The sequence below is a fragment of the Hydra vulgaris genome, chromosome 05 (assembly GCF_038396675.1).
Source record: "Hydra vulgaris chromosome 05, alternate assembly HydraT2T_AEP".
In the NCBI taxonomy this organism is placed as follows: Eukaryota; Metazoa; Cnidaria; class Hydrozoa; order Anthoathecata; family Hydridae; genus Hydra; species Hydra vulgaris.
This window is the reverse complement of record NC_088924.1, coordinates 6,572,520-6,598,708: the sequence shown is the minus strand read 5'-3', so window position 1 is coordinate 6,598,708 and position 26,189 is coordinate 6,572,520. Positions and strand designations below refer to the sequence as shown.

At 27.5% G+C, this 26,189-nt stretch overlaps 2 protein-coding genes across 2 annotated transcripts; one reads left to right on the top strand and one right to left on the bottom strand.

The window, feature by feature from the left end:
* Positions 1-1,763: 1,763 nt before the first annotated feature.
* Positions 1,764-12,557, bottom strand: LOC101239208 (kinesin-related protein 4-like; the record flags this gene model as incomplete). The annotated part of the gene is given in 4 exon segments (NM_001309756.1): positions 1,764-2,032; positions 2,035-2,219; positions 12,065-12,182; positions 12,331-12,557. Coding segments are annotated over 3 exon segments (486 nt in total). The 3' UTR covers positions 1,764-2,032.
* Positions 2,655-5,541, top strand: LOC136079909 (uncharacterized). The gene is made up of 4 exons (XM_065796582.1): positions 2,655-3,072; positions 3,220-4,249; positions 4,377-4,541; positions 4,615-5,541. Exons 1-4 carry the CDS (start codon positions 2,747-2,749, stop codon positions 4,996-4,998), a joined length of 1,905 nt encoding a protein of 634 aa, XP_065652654.1. The 5' UTR covers positions 2,655-2,746; the 3' UTR covers positions 4,999-5,541.
* Positions 12,558-26,189: the final 13,632 nt, after the last annotated feature.

The following is a 26,189-nucleotide window of genomic DNA, read 5'->3' as shown; positions in this document are numbered from 1 at the left end:
TGTAATATAAAAAAGTGAAGAGTTTTGAACGTTGTTTGTTTACTTTTTTTTACTTGCATTTTTCTCAAAATTATGGTATTTGGGTTGACAACGAAAATATTTCAAAACTAGTTATCAAATTGATTTAAAATTTGGCCCACTTATTTATTGTATTAATATTTACAACATAGACTGAATCATTTTTACTGCTTCTCTCGTTTAGTATTTTTAAAAGATTTATGTCTCTAAATTACCCTATTTTTTTAAATTTTGGTCAATAACAATATTAGGTAGAGCTAAAAAAAAAATAACTTTTTTTTTAGTTATCGAATGAAAATTTTATTTTTTTAATATATAGTGTAAGTTTATTGCATTTGAACCAGCTAGAAGTATGTTTGAGTTCTTTATTCATAGTAGTAAAAAGTTTATTAATATTGTTATCAGATAAAAAATAAAGTCATCCGCAAACATAATACTCACAAGTTTAGCAGCTTTATACAAATCATTAATATAGATTAAAAAAAAAGTGACCTCAAAATTGCTCCTTGCGGAACACCAATTTTTTGATAATGATTGTTGATAATGATTGTTTTTTAAATAACTTTTAAACCATTTTAAAATATACCATTCACTCTATAATATTTAAGTTTATGAATCAAAATATCATGATTTACTGCATCAAATGTTTTTGATAAAGCTAAAAAAAATGTGAATTGTAAATTTTTAAAAGAGTTAGAGATTTCACGGACGAATTGGATGATGCAAAAATTCAATTCGTCCGTAGAAATATCAGTAGAACAATTTGTTTTAAAACCAAACTGTTTTTTAAATAAAAAATTCTTTTCCTTAAAATAAGTATATAACCAATTGTAAATAACTATTTTTAAGATTTTTTGAAAATGTAGATAATATTGTCAAAAATTGCGAGACGTAATTTGTGGACGACAACTTATTAGAATTTATGAATACATTTATGACCCACCTGTTTGTTAAGATCCCCCGTTTATTTGGCAGGTGAGAGTATAAATCTATTCGTTATATTTCTACTAAAATAGCTTAGACATTCGTCAGAACTAAAAAAAAGCTAATAATACCTGCATTTTTTTTGGTCTTCTAACCCCGTGCAAGTTAGTGCAAATTATAAAGATGATTATTAATGTATTATTTAGGGCAAAACTACTTGAATTTTATTCAATATTTATTTTTAAAAGAATTTAATAGTCCAAAATACTAGTTTGTGTAACTTTTTTATTTTATTTATATAACATTAAACAGTAACTGACTTTATTTTAAGTATTTTAAATATCTAAGTATTTTAAAATATTAAAAAAATTAGTCGGAAATTTTGGCAGAAAGCCTTTACAAATAAAATTGCAAAACTTGATTTTCTCAGAAACACCAAAACGAACATACGACCTCTTGGTACTTGGCTGACGATATATTTAATAAGATGTGTGATACACAAGTCTGCCAGTTGCCAAACTGCATATTAAAAACTTTCGGCCACGACCAAGAAGTTATTTTCTGAGCCAAAGTTTATAAAAATCTTTTTAGCAATTCTAAGAGTCAAGGCATTATTGGTTTAGTCATGTTGATGATTGAATGAAAAATAAATATAGTATCATAAAATACATTAAATTTAATTGTTATTTTAATTTTTATGATATTAAAAAAGTTCTGTCAAGTTATTTGTGACTGCAGGGGCATGGAGACAATAAGCCTATTTTGAAAAACTTGCAAGGGGCTCAAAATTTTAAGTTTACTTTATTGAAAAAGACAAATATTATGTGAAAATATTCTAATAAACTTTAAAAACTATTTACATACAAAATATAATCGAGTATTAAGATTCAGTTCACAAAATTTCAGCAAAACTTTACATAATAAATATATACACGAGAATAAAAAATAATTATAAAGATCAAAAATAAATTATAATACCATTAAAAAAAAAATTAAAATAAATATAAATATAAATATAAAAAAAATCAAAAAATTAGTCTGTTTATTCATTTGACTCTTTCGTTAAATAATCCAAATCTCTAAAGAATTTTCTTATGTTTTCTTTAAACCTTCTCCCTCCATGACTTGATCAAGCATTGCGCCAAATTCATCCGATTCGATTATATCATCCTTGTTTTTGTCAAACTTTTGGAAATCATGAGCAATTTTAATAAACTTATTTTTCAAATGAGTCGGAACACGATTCATGAATGAGTCAAATTCATTACGCGACAACCCTTTAAAATTTTAAAAAATTTCGAAACAAATACATATATATATAGATATATATATATATACATATATATATATATATATATATATATATATACATATATATATATATATACATATATATATATATATTTAGGGTGGGGCATAAAACACCAAAGTCATTAAAAAAAATACCATAATAATTTTTCTGGTTCCTTTTGATATGTGTATTAAAAAAATGTAATTTTTTTTTTTTGTGAGTATCCCTATGGTTGGTCCCAGCAGTCCGAAAATTAGAAAATTTATAATTTTTGTAAATAATAAGGGGGGCAGGGTCACTTACAAATATTTTAAAGATATCTTAAGGGTTATTTTTGTAGCCTGATATATCTTTTTTTAGATTACGTTTTGTTTTGTTGCAAAAGATGATGGTAATGGTCAGCCCTACCTATTTAAATACATGTTTGCATATTTGGGAGGAGGGGGGGGGGGAATGCTTAAGTTAAAAAAATCGGTAATTTTTAAAATTTTTATCTTAGTGTAAATAAAAATAATGCAAACAAAAAATAGTTTTGGAAAAATATCTCATCGTGAAGTTTTTCTTGTTGGAAAAAGAATTGGAACAATACCTAATACACAATTGCCAACTAAAAAAACTGTATTGCAATATTACCATTACAGAGATCTTATGCTAAGAGCTGATTTTCCAAACATTTCCTCAGTTAGTATAGCTTCATGTCCTCTTGGTGATTTTTTTACTGCACAATGTGCTGAAATAGGCGGTTGTCTCCAAAAATGTTTACCATGCGTTGTTTATGAGGTGAAGAAAATATGGCAAAAAGCAGGAATTCCTTTTATTAATACTGACAAGCATATCAGGTTTTTATAAATTTAAAATAGTTTTAATTTTTAGTTTAATCCAATTTCAAATTTATGTTATATAAGTAGCAATTATAAAGTCATACAATTTTATATATTTATAATAACTTACATTAATTTTAATGCATTCTTCTACATTGGTTTTAGAGACAAGATTGTTGACTTGGAAAAGAAGAGAAAAGATTTAAACAAACACAGGAACCGTTTAAGTACAAATTTAGTTTTAAAAAGAGAACAGTTTTCAAGAATGCTAGAGGAGGTATTTGATGTAAGTCAAAAGAATTGTGAAGGTATTATTATGAAAGATAAAACTAAAGATATAAAAACTAGAAGAGAAGATGCAGATTTTCTTAACGACCAGAAAGGAGCGCGTGTTCAGAAAATGTTGGGTAAAGATAAAATTTCACAAAAATTTGTAAAAAACAAAACAAAAAGAGAAATGAAAATAAAAAATCAAAGAATAAAAGAGTCCGTAAAAAAACAGAAAGAGTTGGTTACTGCGAAATATGAAAACACAACAAAAAATTTTAATACTTTAGATGATAACCAAGATGAAGAGTATCTACAGCCTTCTAGAAAAATTAGAAAATCTAATGTTGTTCCTCTTATTGTTCCAAAAAATATAGGAAAAGATTTAGCTCCAACAGCATCACGATATGGAATAAGTTCGACTGCACTGAGTGCAACTCTTGCTTCTCTTATAAATAATAGTTCTGGAACGACAGATGATTTTTCTATTTCTAAACAAAGTATTTTGAGGCAGAAAAAATTAAGTATAAGAAAAACTGCTTTTAATATTAAAGGCAACTTTATTACATTGGCTAAGGGTAAAAGTCTTACTGTGCATTTTGACTCAAAAATTATGTTAGAAATGAAAGAACTTGGTAAAGAAAAAGTTGAAAGAGTAGCTGTACTAATCAGTTCACCAGATCTCTCAGATTCCCAACTTTTGGGTATTTCAATTGTGGAAGATGGCACTGCTGAGTCTCTTGGGAAAGCAATCAAAAAAACTTTACAAGACTGGGAGCTATTTGACTATGTTGATTGTCTGTCCTTTGACACCACTGTTACAAATACTGGTTGGCTAAAAGGAGTCTGTACTCTTATTGAGCAGTGGAGAGGAAAAGCTTTAATTTGGATGGCTTGTCGTCATCACGTTTATGAATTACATATAAAGGTAAATATTGAAAAAATCATATAATATTTTTATATTTATTTATATACTTAATTATTAATATTTCTTGATGAATTAAATGCTTTATTAATAAAATTTATTTAAATGATTTGAAATAAACATATTTTAGCACTTCTCAAATGTTCTTACTGGTGGTAAAACAAGTGGACCAAAGACTGAGTTATTTGATAGGCTGAAGGGTAATTGGAAATCGATTCTTGAAAAGAAGATAAATTATGATAACCTAAAAAGATTTGACTCAGAAAAAAAAATTATATCTTTTTTGGAAAAGCAGGTTAGTTTAATTGTCCTATTTAGATTAATGTGTTTAGTAATAAGTTTTAATAATAAAGTTTTTTGAAATTTAGGCTTCTGAATCATTAACATTCCTTCAAAATTGCCTAGATAATGATATATTTCCAAGAAATGACTACCAGTATTTTATAAAATTAGCAGTTCTTTGGTTAGGTGGCAAAGTAACAAAATTTCAATTTAGATTTCCAATGGCTTCGCATCATGCCAGGTTTATGGCACAGGGAGTTTATTATTTAACATATGATCTTCTTCAGCCACAATTCAGTAACTTATGTCCTAACATAATATCATTGCAAGAGGGAAAGCTGATTTATGAAATTGATTCATTTACAGCACTATTTTATGTTCCATGGTTTATTAAAGCTCCTATCCCTGCCATAGCACCTTCTTTAGATCTAAAAGCTATTAATGAAATGATACAATATTCTGAATTCTGAATTCAGTTTCAAACCAGCAGAAGCCGTACTGAAATCACTTAAAAAGCACAATTGGTATTTAAATGAAAGATTTGTGGTTATGTGTCTTGCTGATAAATGTTTACCTGTAGATCAGCTACAAAAAATAGCTCTTAAATTAGCTCAAACAGCGAAGCCCACCAGTTATAAGATGGGGAAACTGAATTCCGAAATTTTTACTGACAATGAAAAAAAAAATAACTAAAAATATTGAAGACTTTATTGGTCCTGAAAGCTTGTTTTTATTTGATTTATTAAAAATGACATTACATGAGACAGAATGGCTTAAAACTAGTTCATCAAACTGGGAAAAATTTTCAGGTTATATTAGATTTAAAAATTATGTCACTGGTCTTCTTGTTGTAAATGATTGTGCAGAACGGGCTATTAAACTTGGTCAAGACTTCATTGAAACTTTCAGAAATGAAGAAGATAGCCAAGCTAATTTATTAGTTGTTGCAGATCTTCGGCTAAAATTTCAGACAACAGAAAAAAAATCTTGGTTGAAAACTTTAAAATAGACTTTCTTTAAAAAATAAATGCAAATGTAAAAATATTTTTTATTTAAAATATGTAGGAAAAAATATATACGCCCCTCCCCTACCTCTCAAATATAAACATCATGTATTTTAATGGGTAGGGCTGACCATTTCCATCATTTTTTGCAATAAAACAAAACATAATCTAAAAAAAGATATATCAGGCTACAAAAATAACCCTTAAGATATCTTTAAAATAATTTTCAATGACCCTGCCCCCCTTATTATTTACAAAAATTATAAATTTTTTAATTTTCGGACTGCTGGGACCAACCATAGGGGTACTCATAAAAAAAAAAAAATTACATTTTTTTAATACACATATCAAAAGGAACCAAAAAAATTATTATGTTATTTTTTTTAATGACTTTGGTGTTTTATGCCCCACCCTAATATATATATATATATATATATATATATATATATATATATATATATATATATATATATATATATATATATATATATATATACGTACATATATATATACACCCACATATATATATATATATATATTTAAACAACTTTAAATATATAAATATATAAATATATATTTAAACAACTTTAAATATATATATATTTAAACAACTTTAAAAAGTATTCTACACAATAGAGTGCTCAATGTTCTTAAAAGAACAGAGCAATTATATATTAGTAGAAAAACACTTAACAAAAATTTTTTCCATTTAACACTGTGTTTCATCAACAAAGATTCATCAGAAATCAGAATTTCTGATTAATCTTTGTTGATGAAACACAGTGTTAAATGGAAAAAATTTTTGATGCTATAAAAAATAATAGCAATTGCTATAAATACAAAAAATTTGGTATCAAAAAGTAAAACCATCTGGTCATGAAAGTGTGCTATTTATGTTGTCGCCACTGTGTATATATATATATATATATATATATATATATATATATATATATATATATATATATATATATATATATATATATATATAAGCGTTAGTGGTGTTGTGGTAAAGCGCTCGCTTCATAAGCGAGAGGTTCCGAGTTCGATCCCCACCACGTCCCTGGTAGTACCGCGCTCAACTTGTTTCTCCGCGCAGCGGCCTTGTTTGTCGAGGTTCGTGTTTCGGAGTTATAGAGTTGAGAGAGGGTTATAACCACTATTAAGTAGCCTCCTCATCTGAAGTGGCCTTCTTGGCCTTGAGGAGGTGAATAACAAAAAAAAAAAAAATATATATATATATATATAAATATATACATATATATATACACATATACATATATATATATGTATATACATATATATATTTATATACATATATATATATATATATACATATATACATATAGATACATACATATACATATATATATATACATATATATATATATATATACATATATATATATATAAATATATACATATATATACACATATACATATATATATATATGTATATACATATATATATATATACATATATATATATATATATATATATATATACATATATATATATACATATAGATACATACATATACATATATATATACATATTTATATATATATACATATATATATATATATATATATATATATATATAAATATATAAATATATATACATATATATATATACATATACATATAGATATATACATATATATATACATATATATATACATATATATATATATATATATATATACATATATATATATATACATATAGATACATACATATACATATACATATATATATATACATATATATATATATATATAAATATATATTTATATATATTTATATATATATATATATATATATATACACACATATATATATATACATACATATATATATACACATACATACATACATATATATATACACATACATACATACATATATATATACACATACATACATACATATATATGCATACATACATATGTATATATATATATATATATATATATATATATATATATATATATATATATATATATATATATATATATATATATATATATATATATAGATATATATATATATATATATATATATATATATATATATAATACACAGTGGCGACAACATAAATAGCACACTTTCATGACCAGATGGTTTTACTTTTTGATGCCAACTTTTTTGTATTTATAGCAATTGCTATTATTTTTTATGGCATCAACAATGTCAACCTTTATGAACGGAAATACTCATTTGACATTAATTGCTGTCAAAATTGCTTATTTTGAGCATTTAAGCGGTCGTGTTTACCTTTTTCTTATTTAAAAAAACTTAAATTCTTTTATTATATCAAAAGATAATCATTCTATTCAGTATTTAAAGGATATTTTTGTAACTCATTTAGCAAAAAAAAAAAAAAAAATTCATTATCTATCAACTATGGGATGAGGTAAACATGGAACAGTGGTCTTTCCAGGACAAGTACAGGTATTTCGAGATCTAGGATTGAACAATTCTGAAATAGCTTGAAGACTGGGTTGATCTCGTAAGAAAGTTATCAATACTATTAATTTATTTAACGATACTGGTTCATTAAGCAACAAAAAATGCAAGTCTGGCAAACAAAAGACAAACCCCAGAGAAGAGGCAGCCATTGTCCATATTGCGAAGCTGAATCCTTTTGTTGGCGCACCAAAAATTAAAGAACAAATTGCTCAAAATTTAAAACTCGATCTGTCTGTCAGCACTGTTAAAAGTCACTTATGCGAAAATAAACTATTTGGAAGGGTTACCCGAAAAAATCCATTGGTCTGAAAACGTAATCTTGTCAGCCGTTTGAAGTTTGCAAAACAGCACGTACAAAAGGATTTAAGTTTTTGGCAAAATGTGCTTTGAACTGACGAGCCTAAGTTCAATCGCTTTGGATGCGATGTAAAACAATATGTTCCTCATCCCCAAAACCAAGAACTCAGCCCTCGGTATACTCTTAAGACCGTAAAACATGGTGGTGGCAATGTGATAGTTGGGGCAGTTTTTCATGGTGTGGTGTGGACCTGTTGCATAGAATTCAAGGGACAATTCATCAACACACGTACAAAGAAATACTAAAAAACGTCATGTTGCCATATGCCATAATTTTCCCTTTGGTTTGGAAATTCCAACAAGACAACGACCCTAAGCACACTGCCAAAAGTGTTAAAATGTGGTTTAACGTCAAGAAGATTGATGTATTGGAGTGGCTGGCACAGTCACCAGACCTAAATTCGATAGAATTTAGGTCTGGTGACTGTGCCGTGGGAGGAAATTGACAGAAACATAAACCGGTCAACTGCAACAAATTTAGACCAACTTTGGGTTGAAATAAAGGCTGCTTGGGATGCCATTACGCCTGAGCGATGCCAAAAATTGATCTCATCAATGGGCTGTTGTTATTGACTCAAAAGGATACCCCACTAAATATTAATTTACCTCTAATAAAGTTTTCTAAACTATTTATACAAAGAAACTCCACGATTTTGGTAGCAAAATGATGAAATGATAATTTTATACAAGGTGTGCTATTTAAATTGCCCCTTATTCAATACTTCTAAATAATTTTAGGATTGTACTTTTTTTTTAACTAAGTTACTTTCCTTTCTTACTCAGTAATGTTATCTTCTAAAACTAATATTTTATTAGGCTGAAAAAGTTTAGATCTCAAAAACTCAGATCTCTGGAAAATATATCATTGCATATTAAACACTAATCTGTGCAATATATATATATATATATATATATATATATATATATATATATATATATATATATATATATATATATATATATATAAAAATACTTAATTTACCTAACTTCAAAAGTTAGGATTAAATTAATATTCTTTTACACATTAGGATTAAAATTAATACACATTAAAATTAATATGCATTAGGATGAAAATTAATTTTCTGGAAATAAATAATTTTTAAGCCTTGTTTTCGAGGTAGAATAACCAAATAAGAGCTTGTTGATGAAACTGCACCGATACTTGGCATGCATATATTAGATGTGAGCCAAAAATAGCATAGTATATGTTCAAGAGTATTTCAAGATTAAAATAATGGCGAATTTTAGCCAACAAGCCATTAAATCTACTCAGTTTCATTGCTAAGTCTTTACAGTGGGATAAAAAGGAAAGATTTAATTTTTATACCAAGATATTTAAGTGAGTTAACAAGTTCAATTTTCTTGTCACTTAATTTGTTTTATTTTATTTAAAGACAACAGGTTCAGTTTTATTAGAATTTAAAAAAAGTTTGTTGGAGTGAAGCCGTTAAACTAGATTGCCAAGATCATGGTTAATGTGTTTGTTAAATTTTTAAAGGGATTTATTGATTAGCATTAGATTAGTATCATCAACAAAGTGGTAAACAAGTAGTGACAAGTTTTTTTTTTTTTTTGTTATTCACCTCCTCAAGGCCAAGAAGGCCACTACAGATGAGGAGGCTACTTAATAGTGGTTATAACCCTCTCTCAACTCTATAACTCCGAAACACGAACCTTGGCGAACAAGGCCGCTGCGTGGAGAAACAATTTGAAGCAAATGTTTTAAAGTGACCATCCCAATAGTCTGACTTAAACCCCATTGAACATTTATGGGAACATTTTGACCGTCAAATGAAAAAAATCAAGCCTACAAATTATGCTGATTTATTTAATAAAATCAAGGAAATTTAAGACTCAATTACCAATGACATTTGGATTAATTTAGTTGACTCTGTCTCGCAGATGCCAAGTCATTCTTGATTGTAAAGGATATCCTTTGAAATACTAATGTGATTTGCTTTTATATAAATTTATAATCAAATATTGTTGAAAAATTTATACTATTTAAAAATTATCTGTTATATATAAATACAGTTGCTCTAGCCACATTCATGCTTATGTTTAACAATTCAGGTAGCATATATTTTCAAAACACAAGTTTTATGCAAAAATTACATTTCTTATGTTTTGTAGTAATTGATTGAAATATAAAATTTAAGTGCATATTCCAAAAATTAAGGCTGATAGAAGCAACAGTTTGCATATTCAAAACCAGCAGGTTCAAATTGACTAAAATTGATTGACAAGATATCTGTAAAAATTTACTGTTGAAAAGTGTAATTAGCATATCTGCTTCGAAAAGGCTTTTAAAATCGATCCATTTTTATTATGATCTTATCTCTGTACACAGTGTGAATGTTGTTTTTTGGAAAAAATTTATAACTCTGGTAATTGTAATTGGTAATTGAAAAGTTTGTTAGTGAAAATTTGTGCATAATACTGTTGGGTCAAAAATCTGATTGGGAGGTCAAATTTTATGTTTGTGCACTCTGAACCAGGGAATGGAGAGGCTATGGCAGGGATGAGCATGCAAAGGTTAAGCTCCCCCACTTTTTTTAAATTTTTAAAATAAACTATAAAATATAAATTAAAACATGAATACAATTTTAAAAAAATTTATCCTTGTGATCATATCCCATCCCTGTGACCAGTATACTACTAGCTGGCTGGGTTGAGTCAATACTTGATTATGGCATGTGGTATAAATAATATATGCCTAGTGGCTGACAAATATAATTTTTGATTTGTTCAACACAATATGAATTTACTATTTCAAGCAAAAAAATAAAAAGTCAGAATAATGAATTTTTTCATACTCTGGGCACACTGTGCTGTGTACTTGTAATCAATGAGCTCAGCTTGTATCTCTCAGCTGATAATCTTTGTACTTGGCTAGAGATTTATGGTTATCATGAAATCAATACGGTTATGAAACACTACACTACAGGTAATACACTGAAGAATCTAGTCTTTTCTCTTATATAAAAAAAAAAGTGCCCAGTCGACCAGTTATTTTTTTATTAACTAATAGTTCAATGTTTAAAAAAAAATTCTTTAATTTTGTATAACCCAATTAAAAATCACCCAATGATTTTTTGTTATTTTCATTTCACATTTCTAACGAGGGACTTCAAGTCCTTAAAAGACACTTAAAGGGGGATTTAAACCTTTAATGGTTATCATTTTTTTAAATCATTTTTGAACACTAAAAGATTTTTTCATTTGAAATAATAAAAATATTTTAAAAATAAATTTGAAAGTTATTCATGAATATAAACATAAAAATAATAAAAATATTTTATAAATTCATACATTTCAAATATTTCATAAACTCATACATCATAAAATCATACATTTGGGGCAAATTAGAGAATGGGGGTGGGAATATTTTGGAGTCATTTTGTTTACAAACTCATCTTAAAAAAATTTCTATAGTAGTATCCTCCACCAGCTTGAGACAAATGTTTAAAATATTTTGTAAATTTTACTAATAACTACAATAAAATTGTAATTTAGCTATTGGAATTAAAAAAAAGTATTTTTTACTTTTAAATTGATAAATAATAATAAGAAATGACTGGTTTGATCAGTGTCTGTGAAGTGAAATTTATACATATTTAACTGCATCTTTGTAAAATTTGACCCAAAACTTTTGGCATTGATGTACAAAATATGATAATATATACAAAATATATTAATATATACCTTGATGACCATCAATCAATTCGATGTCTAATGCAATTTTCTCAAGTAAAGATCGATCCATTGCTTTCATCTTTTCATTTAACTGAGAAAATATCATTTCTTGAAGTTTTTTGAATCCCTAAAAATGAAATGACAATAATTTTTTGAAAAAGTGCCTAGAAGCATATGAGAAAAAGAACATGTAATAAAATTTTTTAAAAAAAACTTATTGATTTGAAATTTTCAAAATAACAATTATTCTAATAAAAAATTTAAAAATTGCCTACACCAAGCTGTTCCTGAAGTTCATCTCTCACTGTTGCCAGCTTCTCATTCTCCCGCAGTAACCTCTGATAAAGTTCTTTAAATTTTTGGGCTTTCTCCTTTAGATCTTTAATATTTGATGTAAGCTCCATAATTTTCTCATGGTAAATAGTATTTTGTTGTTTGATAGACTCATTGTTTTCCATAAACTTTCTATTCTCAGTACCAATCTCTTCAGTCTAAGTAAAAAGAACAACTAAGAGCAACTTTATATCTTGAAATTTTTCTTTTAATATTATTTGTTAAGTCATATTGCTTACTTTTAAAAACAGAATTCAAGAACAAGAGTCTAAAAAACCTTAAGCTTGAATTAAAAAGCTTAATAAAGTTAATAAAGTTAAATTAAATGTTTTTGTTTTGTTTGTTTTTGTCATCATGTCAACATATTCTTTTTTTTTATATAACATGTTTACTCCCAGCAAGGCTGCAAGCAACCACTAATTAGAAGTTACTGGAAGAGAAAAGATGAAGATTGTAGAGCTAGATAACGATTGACAGATGACTTAAAATATTGCAAACTATATAAATCAGAAAAGCAAGATGAAGGAAGCGAATTCCAAAGAACTGATGTTCGAAGAAAAAAACTAGAGTAATAAGAGTTTTTGGAGCACTCAGGAACAGTCACAGAAAAAGAATGAGGATGAATTGAATGACAATACGAGAATTAATTTTATTTTAGAATTCATTTTCAAATTCAAAAAAAATTTAAACTTTAAAGACTTTAAAATTTAGCTTTAAAAAAATGAAAAAATTTAAAGTTCCTTAACAAAGTTTCATTAAACTTTTTTAACCGTTAAAGATAAAAATTTATTTCAACTGCCATAATTATTATTATTGTTGTTATTATTATTATTTATTATTAATATTACCATTATTATTATCTATAAATTTAAAATATTTATACAGGATATTGAAAGCTTCAGATAAAATAAATTTTTCTGCTATCATGTTTGTCCTATTTAAAAATTATTTTAAATATTAAATAAACAAAACAATAATTAGTTAAAAGCTTTTTTTATATAGTTTCAAGTTTTTGATTGTAACCAATATTGGTAGTTTATTGTATAATAAAGCACCAGTAAAATGACTTATTCGCAAATGCTAGTTTCACGCAAGGTATTCTGAAAGATATTTAGCTCTTTCGAGTGTAGTTATTGTTGTAGCACTTTGAAGTGCGGTATAGTTTAAATAAATTAATCCAGAATAAGTGAGCATTAGTATGACAGCTCACTTAAGAGAAGTTCTGAGTTCAATCCCCACCACGCCTTTGGTAGTACAATGCTCAACTTGTTTCTCTATGCAGCAGCCTTGTTCGTCAAGGTTTGAAGTTATAGAGTTGAGAAAGGGTTGTAATCACAAATAAAGTAGCCTCCTTGACTGTACGTTGGCCTAGGGGAGGAGAATTAAAAAAAAATTATTTAAAAGGTAATCAATTATCCATTCTTTTTTTTTTTTTTTTTTTAATTCACCTCCTCAAGGCTGAGAAGGCCACTACAGATGAGGAGGCTACTTTATAGTGGTAATAACCCTCTCTCAACTCTATAACTCTGAAACACGAACCTTGACAAACAAGGCCGCTGCGCGGAGAAACAAGTTGAATTACATTCAATACCATGTCCATAAAAACCATACAAACTGCAGTTTGTTAAGCAGAACACTAGGACTTACGGTATCAAATGCCCGAGACAGATCATCAAAAACTGTTTTTACCAGGCATCCATTGTTCACTTCTATGCGTATATTAATTGTTAGTAAGTAGTAGGGTGTAGTACCAAACTGCAAATTGTTTAATAGATTTTTTTTCCAAATAAATCAACCAATCAACCAATTGTGAGTATATTGCTTTTTCTAGTATTTTTTAAAGAACAGCAAGTATGGAAATTGTGGAATGTCATAAGTATCAAGGGGCGAATCATCTCAATATTACCAGATCATGTGGAATGTCATAAGTATCAAGATGAGAATCATCTCAATATTACCAGATCACGATTTGCAGAAAAAACAACAAATTTACTGCAACAAAAATAGTTTTTTTCATAAAACTCTCACATGTTTTAAATATTATTTGTTTAAAATAGATGTTAATCCAGGTAATGCAAATACAGGAAATACAATAATTATGGTTATATGCCAAAATAAAATAAAATAGAAATGAAGTAAATTAAGGCTCATTATTACCTTAATCAACTTAAAAAGCCTGTAAAAATAAACAAACTTAAAAGACAAGCATTACTTGGTGTTATTCATGGTCGAAAAAGTACACGCTTTAATTTTAAATATAGATTCCCTAACCTGATGGACAAATAAACAAACAGTAATACTTGTCAACAAATAAATCAACATTAATACTGAGCAGGTTACTTTTTTTATTTTGTATTAACATTATTTTAAAGCACGATGAAACCTTTTTTTCATAAAAACTATTACTCAGGAATATAAAAATTAGTGATTGCTTCAAATAATTGAGTTTCAAGATTGATAAACGGCTTTGGCCAATTGCAATTAGGGGTGGTAGATTAATCGGTATTTCAAATTAATCAATTAACTTTTGAAAAATTAATCGATTAATCAATTAACTTCAATTAATTTTTACAAATAAATTCTTACAGTTTAAAAAAATAAAAACAACTTCTTATGATTTTATTTCTCTTTGTTCATGATATATGATCTTAAAAAACATAAGTTATTAACAGTGTCATCATTCAAACTAGTTCTTAACTGAGTAATAAAAAACCCTGCAGCACTAAAACTTCTTTCTGCTTCTACAAAAGATGGTGGAAAGCTAAGCATGGTGTTGTAAATCTTTTCTAAGGAGTTTGGCCTTTTTCCAGTGCTTTCAAATGCTGCCATTTATCGTTTAATACAAGTCAAAACCTCTTGAGGGGATGACTTACTAGTTAGTTCTTTATTTCTTACTGTTGTTGAAGTTATATTTGATATTATTTCTGCTAATTCTTTAACTTTAGTTTTTTTTTTAATGGTTCTACATCACAATTAGATTTAATATCAGACTCAGGTGCTACTTCTACTTTCTCATGTAGAAACAATATCAAGTTTATATAGCAATTTCATTTTAATTTGGATATTTTTAAAGATTACCTGGTAACTCTGAATTTGATTCAAAGTCATCTGGATTATGCAAATAGCTTAGTAAACCAGCAATAACATAATTTCTTCATTCAGTAATTTTCTCAGAGACTACATTTAAAAGTTTTTGACCAAAATTCCAATAGCAAAGTTGGTGGGTAACTCCCATTTCTCATCCTATTTTTTCATGACTGATTCACCATCAGTAACACAATCAAAGATATCATTTATCAAACTTAAGCCAAAATCATTTAATTTTTAAAAACAATATTAACTGCTCTTTCTGAAGACTATGAACCATTTATTCCAATCATTCCAAGACCGTAATAAAATTTGTCTAAACAATGTACATTAAGACACAAATACCTTCTAGTTCCACCTTAAGTCCACTCATTTCAAGAGAAATTGAAAACCTTTCTTCAGTTATTTTTTTTTTTTTGCTGAAGCTTTTGAGAAATTTTTAATTTTATTGAGCTTGCGCAGTTCATAACAATTGCCTTTATAGCATGTCGATGATTGAGGATTTTAATTTCTTGAGCTTTCCAGACATTTTTAATATCTTTACTATTGGCCAAAGTTGCAAAAGAAATACGATCTACAGCTGTTAAACAACTAATACTTCTTCAGCTTTGTTACCTGTTTTATTACAGTAGGCAGTAGGCAGTTTATGTTTGTGCTCTAAATAATATAAAAAGCTTGAAATCGATGAATGGAATTTAATTTTGACTGAACAATGTTTGCATTTGTATGATGATTTCGCTTTGTTTTCCAATGAAAAATACGGCTGCATTCTATTATTTGTTTATATTTTTTTACCTGTACTAGAAAAATGAAAACAGTTATTATTGTTTCTTAAAAAATGCTACTTCGTTATTATAACAACAAAGTGTTAATAAAAAAATACAATAACAATTATAGCATTTTAAATAAAAAAATTAACCAATTAATAATATGTTAATTAATCAATCAACAATTATTTTTTTTTTAATCGATTAATTGTTAATTGTTTACCACCTCTAATTGCAATTGCTTAATTAGCCCCTTAAGTACACTTTTAAATATAAAAACAGTGACAAAGTACTAGCGAGAAATGAATTAACAGTATTTATATAATGTTAAGAATTTATATCATCAATCTCTCTACTTTACATGCATCCTACCTCCTTTTGTCCCTTCCTACCTGTTCCAGAGCAACCAATAATTGAGGGTTACAATGGAGAAGAACTTTCTTACGAATCACATGTTATTTCATGTCAGACATTATTTAATAACAATAAAACACATTTAAATAATGAAATATTTTTAAAAACATGCTAAACAACTATTTTCAAATTTACATTTTTTTGTTTCATTAAAAGGAAATGGCTTTTTTCTGTAGATTTACTGACAGCAGTGGATTTTCTTATTTGAATGCAAAACTATAAAATAAAACTATGAAATAAAAACAATTTTTAATATAGATTGAGTGTATTCCTTTTTATGAAAATATTTCCGTTATTAGGAGGCATTTTGTAGTCACTAAATCTTGTATAATAACCTAGAAGTTAAGCTCTAGAAACTTCTTCAACAGAGTCATTAACAATGGTAGGTTGAACATCCCATCTTTAGTTCTTTATCATTTTTCAGGTAAAACAAATTTCAAAAGACTTTACCTCTAATTTGACTCTTAAATCAAATGGCCATATTTTTCCTGTCAATCCAGTTAATCAGGTTAACCTTTTGTTAGACATATAAAGCACTCTGGCTTCCATTGCTGAAGGTTTTTTGCAATTAAAATCTCATAGGACTTGCGGTCCAGATAACATTTTGGTCATAGTCTTACAAAAGTGTTCTCCAGAACACTCTTATTTTAACTAAACTATTTAATAAGTGCTGGAATGAATCTTGTTTTCCTACCTCCTCTTCTTCACGTTTTCTTGGATTACCATTCACTATTTAACCTCTCAAGGAAAATATTTAATTCTTTGCAAAGTTTGCATTTGGTAAATTTTAGTAAAATTGCTTCTCTTTATCATGCTCGCCATTTTCTTAATCCTGATTTTATTCTCTACCTCTACAAATCTCTTATTAAAACTCTATTCTTTATTTTCTAGTAACTCTCAACTTAATAGTGGTCGCTTGCAGTCTTATTGGGAGTAAATCAGTTAAAAAAAAAAGAAAGAAAAGTTTTTTATCTTATTAAAATGAATTTAGCGCAACTAGTATCAAACTGGAAATAAAAGTAAAAAATAATATTAACGCGTATCCATAGAAACAGCCAATTTTGCATGTATAACCTTAGAGCTTAACAATTTAACTTTTGATTTTATTATTAGTATATTTATATTTTCTTGTCTTTTATTATTAGTATATTTATATTTTCTTGTCTTTTATTATTAGTATATTTACATTTTCTTGTCTTTTATTATTAGTATATTTATATTTTCTTGTCTTTTAAGAACTTATACAATACAAATATACTAAATTATACATGGTATCATGAGACTGGTTAAGAAGCTGTGTGAAATACCATAACTAAAGAAACATCAATAAGCAAAACATATGTAAACAAAAGTAAATGAAATAAACATAAATTTCAACATTTAATAAAAACAAACATTTAATTTCTAAACTATATTTTTTTTGAGATTATCATCATAATCTATTATCATTATAATTTACCTCTTTTGTGAGACGTTCAACAGATTCAGAAAACTTTTTATTTTCTAAAATAACTTTATCCATCTCTAGTTTTAAAGCTGCAATTTCATCTTCTAATTTTTTACTAGTTTGAATCATCTTCAGATTTTCATTTGAAATCTCTATTAAATTTTTACTTAACACATCATTGCTCTTTGAGAATTTTTCACGCTCTTCAGATATCTTTTTTACATCACACTAAAAACAATTTTAAAACTAATAGAACGATAACTAAAACCATATAAAAATTTTTATTTAAAATAACTTTATTTGATGAAATATTATATTTGAGTATATTGAATACATAAAAACAGGCATACATGTGTTTAAAGAAACACACACTCAGTGACGTACCCAGAAATTATTTACCCATACTGGTCTAAATATCCTGTCTACATTTGGAGGACTTTGGAAGACTAACTTAAATATATATATATATATATATATATATATATATATATATATATATATATATATACACAACCCGTAGATGTTGTCCGAAAGTTTTTTCCATATTTTGTTGACAAAAAGTAAAAATTAAAATGCAAGACCGGAATTATTTTTTTTTGTTAATTGATAGACTGCCTGCCCCAACCAAACCCTCAGTCGATGTAGCAACACTCCCTTGCGGGTCAGGCTAAACTATAGATCTATATATATATATATATATACATATATATATATATATATATATATATATATATATATATATATATATATATTTTTTTTTTTGTTATTCACCTGGTGAATAACAAAAAAAACAAAAAAAAACAATACTTTTATAGGATCATAATTAAAAATAATACTTTTATAGGATCTATTAATATTAATGCAGCCCCGGTCATAAACCTGGCCAGGGCTGAATTAAAATTGATAGATCCTATAAAAGTATTGTTTTTAATAATAACTCATATCATAAATTTTAATTAAAAATAACATTTTAATAGAATCTATCAATATTTATGCAGCCCTGGTCATAAACCTGGCCCAGGTCGCAGCTTTGTGTTATCAAACCTAGCCCCGGCCAAAGCCCCGGTTGTTTACTATCTCCCAAGCTGTTTAAACTCTTCATCTAAAAAAGAAGCTATTTCTTTCAGTTCCTTTATTGCGATGAATAATAGTAAAAACAAAACAAACTATTGATGTTGTCATTAAACTTCTTTAAATGAATATCAAACTTTATTGAGTCTAACACAGAAGGTTCTAATCTTTGCCACACAGTGGGTATATACTATACTGGAGTTTTTATTTCGCATTTTAGTTTGAACACCAGCTTTATTGCTAGACACTACAGATGCACCATCAAAGTCAGACGATATTGATGAAACAAAGTTTTTGCAAGCTTTGTCACTTAAGTAGTTCTTGCCCAACTTAATTCATTTTAGCTTTTGTAGCTTGCACAGCTGAGGAAATTTTGTAAATGCAAGATTCTCCTTAATAACAAAATATGATATCAAAAAAGTCTGTTCAATTCTTCTTGGTTATTCTCAGTAGTTCTTAAAATTGATGTCGATACAGTTTCTCAAGACTTGGAGCTATATTGTGAAGGTTCTCTCGATATTTAGAAATACAGGCTTTATACCCATCATCTTTATTGTAGTATAACAAGTATGTTCTTTTCCAAAATTTATATCCCATTGTTATTAAATTGGTTGCATTACTAATATTTGGATACTTTTGGCAAACTTAACAAGAGAAACACTCATTTGATTTGTCAATATGAATCCAGCTTAGCTGTTGCCTGTGTTTTTTATTGCTTGGTGACAATCCATTTACGGTGTTCCAAAACATAAACTCAATATCTTTTGGCCCAATTTTTCCAAAGTCATAGCAAAATCCAAGTCATAGCACTTTTTTTTCGCATGCTTAGTTTCTCTCTCTTTTTCTCCTTTGCGTTTAATGCTACGCTCCTCTGTACCATCTTTCTGTAACATCAAAAAGATGCTTAGTTGTTTTGACATTTTTTTAAAAACTTTAAAAATAATAGTATATTAAGTATTTAATAAGTTAATAAAAATATCATATTATTGGTGTTGTTAAATGCATAACAAAAAAATTAAAATTATAATAAACATAATAACTTTATATACTCTTTAAGATTATGTATTTTTGAGCAAAACTTGAAAACTATTTTTAAAACTTTTAGAGTTTTTTAAAATATACAAACAAACATTACTTCACTTTAAGGAAAATATGGGAAAGAAAAAGCACACTATTGAAGAAAGCAATCGTTAAGTTTAAGCTTTTTTAAAGTAATTGCAAATGCAGTCATTTTAAGTAAAATTTTGAATGCTTTTGTAAACGCATGCAAAAACTATGCGCAAAATTTCCATTGAAGAAAGTAGTTTTAGTGTGGTTTATTTTAAAGTCTTTGAAAATGCGATTAAAATTTTTGTAACTAATTGTTTTTTATTGCAATTACGTGTTGTTTATAATAAATAAAAAACGATTAATCGCTTAACTATATGGAAAAAAAATTGCTGAAAGAATGCGTTCGTTTTAAAAATTTTTAGGATAATGTCAACGTTTGTAAATGGAAAAGTAAAGGAACGTAACATTTGTTTTTCTGTCTTTTCTTTAGCTGACATTCGCACGTTTGTCAATTTGTCCCGCCCTATATATCAGGGTGTTAGCCAGCCTGATGGCACCGCGTTTAACGCGGCGCTTCCAATTTTTTTTAAATTTCCCAAAAGGTTGTTAACAGGCTTAAATTTAAAGTGTTACGCAAGACTCGTTGTAATACTTGGTACTCGAAACGAAGAAAATAATTTAGTCAATCGAGAATAATTACTTTCTTTACAAGAAAAAAAGTGTAGAAGTCATTCATTCAAAAATAAAATAAAACTTTATTTTTTAACTGACAACGTTGATCTTAAGTTTTTTCATTTCGCTTATTACATAGTTTTTTTATTCGCTTTTTTTATTTTAAACTTTTTATTTACAATAAAAAATTTTAAACTAACAAATGGTGTTAACTTTTTAGAAAAGTAGAAAAGTTAGAAAAGTAACAAAGATTATAACATAGTAATTATTTAAAAAATGACTTTTGTGGAGGTAAATGTCATTTCGAAATTACTTTAAAAAAAAAGATAAAAAAGTCTTTTATTAAGGTAATTAAAAATACTGTTAGTAAATGAAATTTGCTTGTGACGCATTTTAGTGCAAGCGTTTTAATACTAATTAAGTTAATAAATCATTTGTGCTTTTAATGTTAAAAATTATTTGCAATTTTTACAATTTTTTTTTAAATTTACAAATCAAAAATTTTAATAACAAAAAAAAAAAAAGTTCAATTTAGTAAAACAATATTTAAAAATACAAAAATCAATTTTTTTTTAATTTACACATACTAAAGTTACAACTAAAAGAAATATGTCGCTAATACTTATTTGCGCGGTCAACCAATCTCCCCCGGCCGTAGTTGCTTATTGAATTTAATTTTAAAATACCACCAAGCAGTGAAAGTTCTTATCACTAACTTTTTATTCGACCGAAATTTGATTAGAAAAAATTCACTCAAAAGGCATCAACGCTATATTTGTCTAAAACAACAAAATCTTTTTTAACGACGAAAATTTTTAAATTTCTAACATTCTATTTGAAAAAAGTTCTATTCTATTGAAAAACGTTTCGCTTCGAAGACCTTATTATTTTGGAATGAAATTGACGTTCTATTAATAATTTAGATTCAAATCAATAAAATAAAAGCGACAACAAAATGCCTTCAAATAATGGAAAGTACTATTTTAAAAAGAAATATAAAAAATTAAATCAAAAACTATTGTAATGTTATTTGAGAAACACAAAGAAACAAGTGTGCAAAACTATAGTCAACAATGTACATCAATAGTAAGTGAAAGTCCTTATCAGTCTACATCAGTAGTGAGCCACAGTCCTCCTCAGTCTACATCAGCAGTAAGTGAAAGTCCTCATCATACTGCACCAGTAGTATACCAAAGTCCTCATCAGTCTACATCAGCAGTAAGCGAAAACAATGTATACGACATTCCTTTAACTTCAGTTCTCGGAAAAAGAAAGTCAAGCCAGCACAAATACCAATCAAAAATATAGAAGACCTACGATTTAAAACAACAGAAAAGTATGAGGTGTTATTTCCCAATTTTTTTTATTCGTCATCAAAACAAAGTTGGTTTTGTAAATTTCCATATCGTTTGCCTCTGGAAAAAAAAGTAATCGTGCATTTATTGAAAGCCCTGGCAAATTTGCAGATCATTCCTCGGAGTGTGCTAACAATCACTTAAATACGCATCGGCATACTATAGGTTTAAAAAATAAACAAGCTTTTGATGAAATGACTAAGCAAGATTCGAATATCTTTAAAATGCTGCGTGAAAATACCCTTGCAAAAGAAACATTAAAAACAAGTAACTCTCGGTTCGTTATTAAAACCTTCTTTCGAGTCACGCATTTGTTAATCATGAAAAACTGGACACACACTCATAATTTTTCAGACATAATTGAACTTATTGCTGCGTGTGGTTGTAAGGAAGTTAAGGCGTACATTTTGTCTAGTCCAGCAAATGCAACATACATGTCTCCGGAATATATTACTAAGTATATAAATATTATCTTTGATTTTGTCAAAAATCCTTTACTCCAGTCACTTAGAAATGGTGGGAGTTTTTCTTTTTTTTCGGATGAAACTTCTGATATTACTTCGATTGAACAGTTAAATATACATGCCACTTTCGAACACAACGGCATTGTAAAAGAACATTTTATAGGAATAGTTCCATTAAGTTAACTCACCGGTTCTAGTCTATCAGCTCGAAATGTTTTTGATGTTATTCAAAATTATTTTAGAGCTAATAATATCTCATTTAAAAATGCTCGCTTTTCTTGTATGCTCGTTTTTCTTGTTTCCAACTTATGTCAATCAAGTTAATCATTGTTTAGATGATTTAATTTCGGGTACTCGACGAAAGTATTTCACTGAAATAAATTTTATTGAAATGAAATCAGTGACTGATGAAATAACTTTTTCGTTACCAGCCACAAGCCGATTAAAAAAAACAAAAAAACTTTGACCTAAGTGAGTTAGAGTTAAACATTTTTAGATCTTTTGTCAACAGTTTTAAAAGTGAACTAAAAAACAATTTTTGACCCAAGAAGATTGCCTAAAACATTCAGCCAACTGTCTAGTTATGGTAAAGAAAGCTTAGAGCAACTCATAACTCACTATGGCAGATCAAAAAGCAGTAACAAATTTGGAGCATTACACATTCAAGTTCCAGATATCTCAGAAACCGAGACAAAAAACGAATTTGAAAGTTTCAAAATAATGTTATTTACTAAACGCCGAGAATGGGAAAACAGTTTCGATATACATATATCGAAAGAAAAAGATCAAGAAGTACTCAATAATTTAATTAAGTCAAGAAACAATTTTACGCCTCAAGAGTTATGGAAAGTTAAAAATGACCCTGTTTTAATAAGTGTTTATGCTAATTGTATGTTTTTAACTAAGTTACTTATTATATTTCCTTTGAGTGTAGCTTGCGTGGAAAGATTTTTTCAAAATTAAAAATAGTTAAAAACCATCTTCGAAATCAGCTAAGCCAAAGCACATTAGAAAGTTTGATGATGATTGCAACAGAAGATCCGAAGGAGTGTTTTGAAGACGATTTGTTAGAGTACTTTGTCGACGAGTTAAAACGTAAAAATCAAAATATGAGAATTGCGTTGCAAATTGAAAATTTACGACGTAAATCTCATTTGATTTTTTAATTTGAGCTTACAGACAATTGGTGAATATTTAATGTTTGTAGTTTTTTCACAGAATATTCACAGTAATTTCTTGTATTCCGGCCGTGTCTTTACAATTTTTCTTTGTAGCAGTTTACTGAATTTTTATTTGTATGCAAAATACAAGCTTTTTGTTCACACAGCAAGTGCTAAGCTTTAGAGCTAATGGTTTTAATAATCATTATCTTGAGCATTAGATATAATTGGGCGACAAAACTTTCTGCATGATCACCTAGTTTTCTTATCGCTTTAAACCCAATAGGTTACCTAAATAAACAAGCTCGTATGTCGAGAAACTCTCGTTTAAAACGTGCATTGCGAGCCAAGTTTATCTGAAAGCTATTAACCTTATGATATAAATAATTATTTTTTCTTATCGCCAATGATGTTTAAGGCAAAGTTTAAAAGCATGACGTTTAAAATTTACACTAACAAATTATTTATTGATAAAAGTTATATTATAAAATTAGCTTGCAAAAATATGAATATCTGTGTAATTATAAAAAAGGTTAAAAAAACGGTTCTAAGTATTTTAAATAAATTGTTAAAACTTTCCTTATAATGTATGTTGTTTTTAAAGACAGCCAATATTTTAAAAATAGCTTTCGCTATTAAAAAGCAACATAAACGTTAAAACTAGAGAAACGTTAAAACTGTTAAAAAGTTCTGTTGTAAAAATTTTTTATTCTATACTTAAATAATGGTGTAAACTTTTTTGAAAAATGTAATATATATTTTTTATCATATTAAATGTTACTTAAATAATATTTCTTTTAATTATTATTATTTAAAAGCGAGTTACTCAATTAAAGCAGTTAAAGTAAAGGAGATCAAAGTATCGCATCATTAATTATTTATTTGCAAATAAAAGATCATTGTTGTTTTCTTTCTAGCAAAGAAAAGACACGATTGCTAAGAAAGAAACAAGTTGATAATTAATCTGTTTTAAAATTTTGCATTTATAAAATATAAATTTTTTGTATTTTCATTGTGTTTTATATATATTTTATTAGTACTAGGTATTGGCGCAACAATATTTGCCTAGAAAATTTTGTTATGCGCGACCTTTTTTTTTTTTTTTTTTTTTACTATCCAGCCGACAGCAACTTAAATTCCCAATATTATGAAAACGCTGTATAAATTTTATTCCTGGCTAACACCCTGTATGTATGTGTGTATATATATATATATATATATATATATATATATATATATATATATATATATATATATATATATATATACATACACATATATACATATATACATATATGCAATCAGTTAAGAGTCAGGATAGAAGATAGTCGATGTAGCAACACACCACTGTAGCAGCAGGCTATAAGATAGGTTTAACTATGTTTACAAAGCGTTTTTACGCCTTGCCTGAGAGAGAAAGGGCATCAATGGAAGATCCGCCCCAGATATGGCAACAGTGTTCCATACAAAGATGGATTTGAGATTTATAGAAATAAAGAATAAAATCCGGAGTAAGAAAGTTGCAAGCACGATAAAGAGATGCAACCTTAGCAGATGCTAATTTTGCAATCGATTTGATATATGGTTCCCAAGAAAGATCAGAAGAGATAATCCTAGGTAGATGACTCATCAAGTACATTACTGTTCGTAAATATAGGAAGATCTAGATTATTGCAATAATAATTAGTTGAAAAAAATTGATTTTTCTCTGAGTTAAAGTTCATTAGCCGCTTTAAGCCCTATGCTGTAGCAGAAGTCAGATCCTTTTCAAACTCAAATGCCCCCTCCAAGAAATCAGAGAGTGTTGGCTTCTTATTAAGACAAGAATAAATGGTAGTGAATCATCAGCGAACAATGCTATCTTAGATGTAAGAATATTTGGAAAATCGTTAATGTAAATTAAAGAGTATAGGGCCCAGGATAGAACCTTTAGGAGCCCCTGAAGTGACAGGATATGAAGAAGAGTGCTGTCCATTGAGGACAACTTTAATGCTACGATTGGTAAAGAAGGATTCAATAATCTTAAAGATGTTACCTGATACACCATAAGAAGAAAGTTTATGAAAAAGACCAGCATGCCAAACTTTATCAAAAGCTTTAGAAATGTCAAGAGCAATACTCTTAACTTCTCCACATCTATCTAATGCACTATAAAACCTATCAGTTAATACTGTAAGCAAATCAGCTGTAGAATGAGAAGATCGACATCCATATTGATGATCAGAAAATAAGTTAGTAGATTCAAGATGAAAGGTTAAGTGTTTGTTAATTAAAGACTCAAAAACCTTGCTTATGATGGGAATAAGACTAATGG

Coding starts and splice junctions, on each gene's coding strand:
- LOC136079909 (XM_065796582.1), top strand. CDS start 2,747: ATGCAAACAAAAAATAGTTTTGGAAAAATATCTCATCGTGAAGTTTTT. Junction 3,073..3,219: donor AATACTGACAAGCATATCAG/GTTTTTATAAAT, acceptor CATTGGTTTTAG/AGACAAGATTGTTGACTTGG. Junction 4,542..4,614: donor TATCTTTTTTGGAAAAGCAG/GTTAGTTTAATT, acceptor TTTGAAATTTAG/GCTTCTGAATCATTAACATT.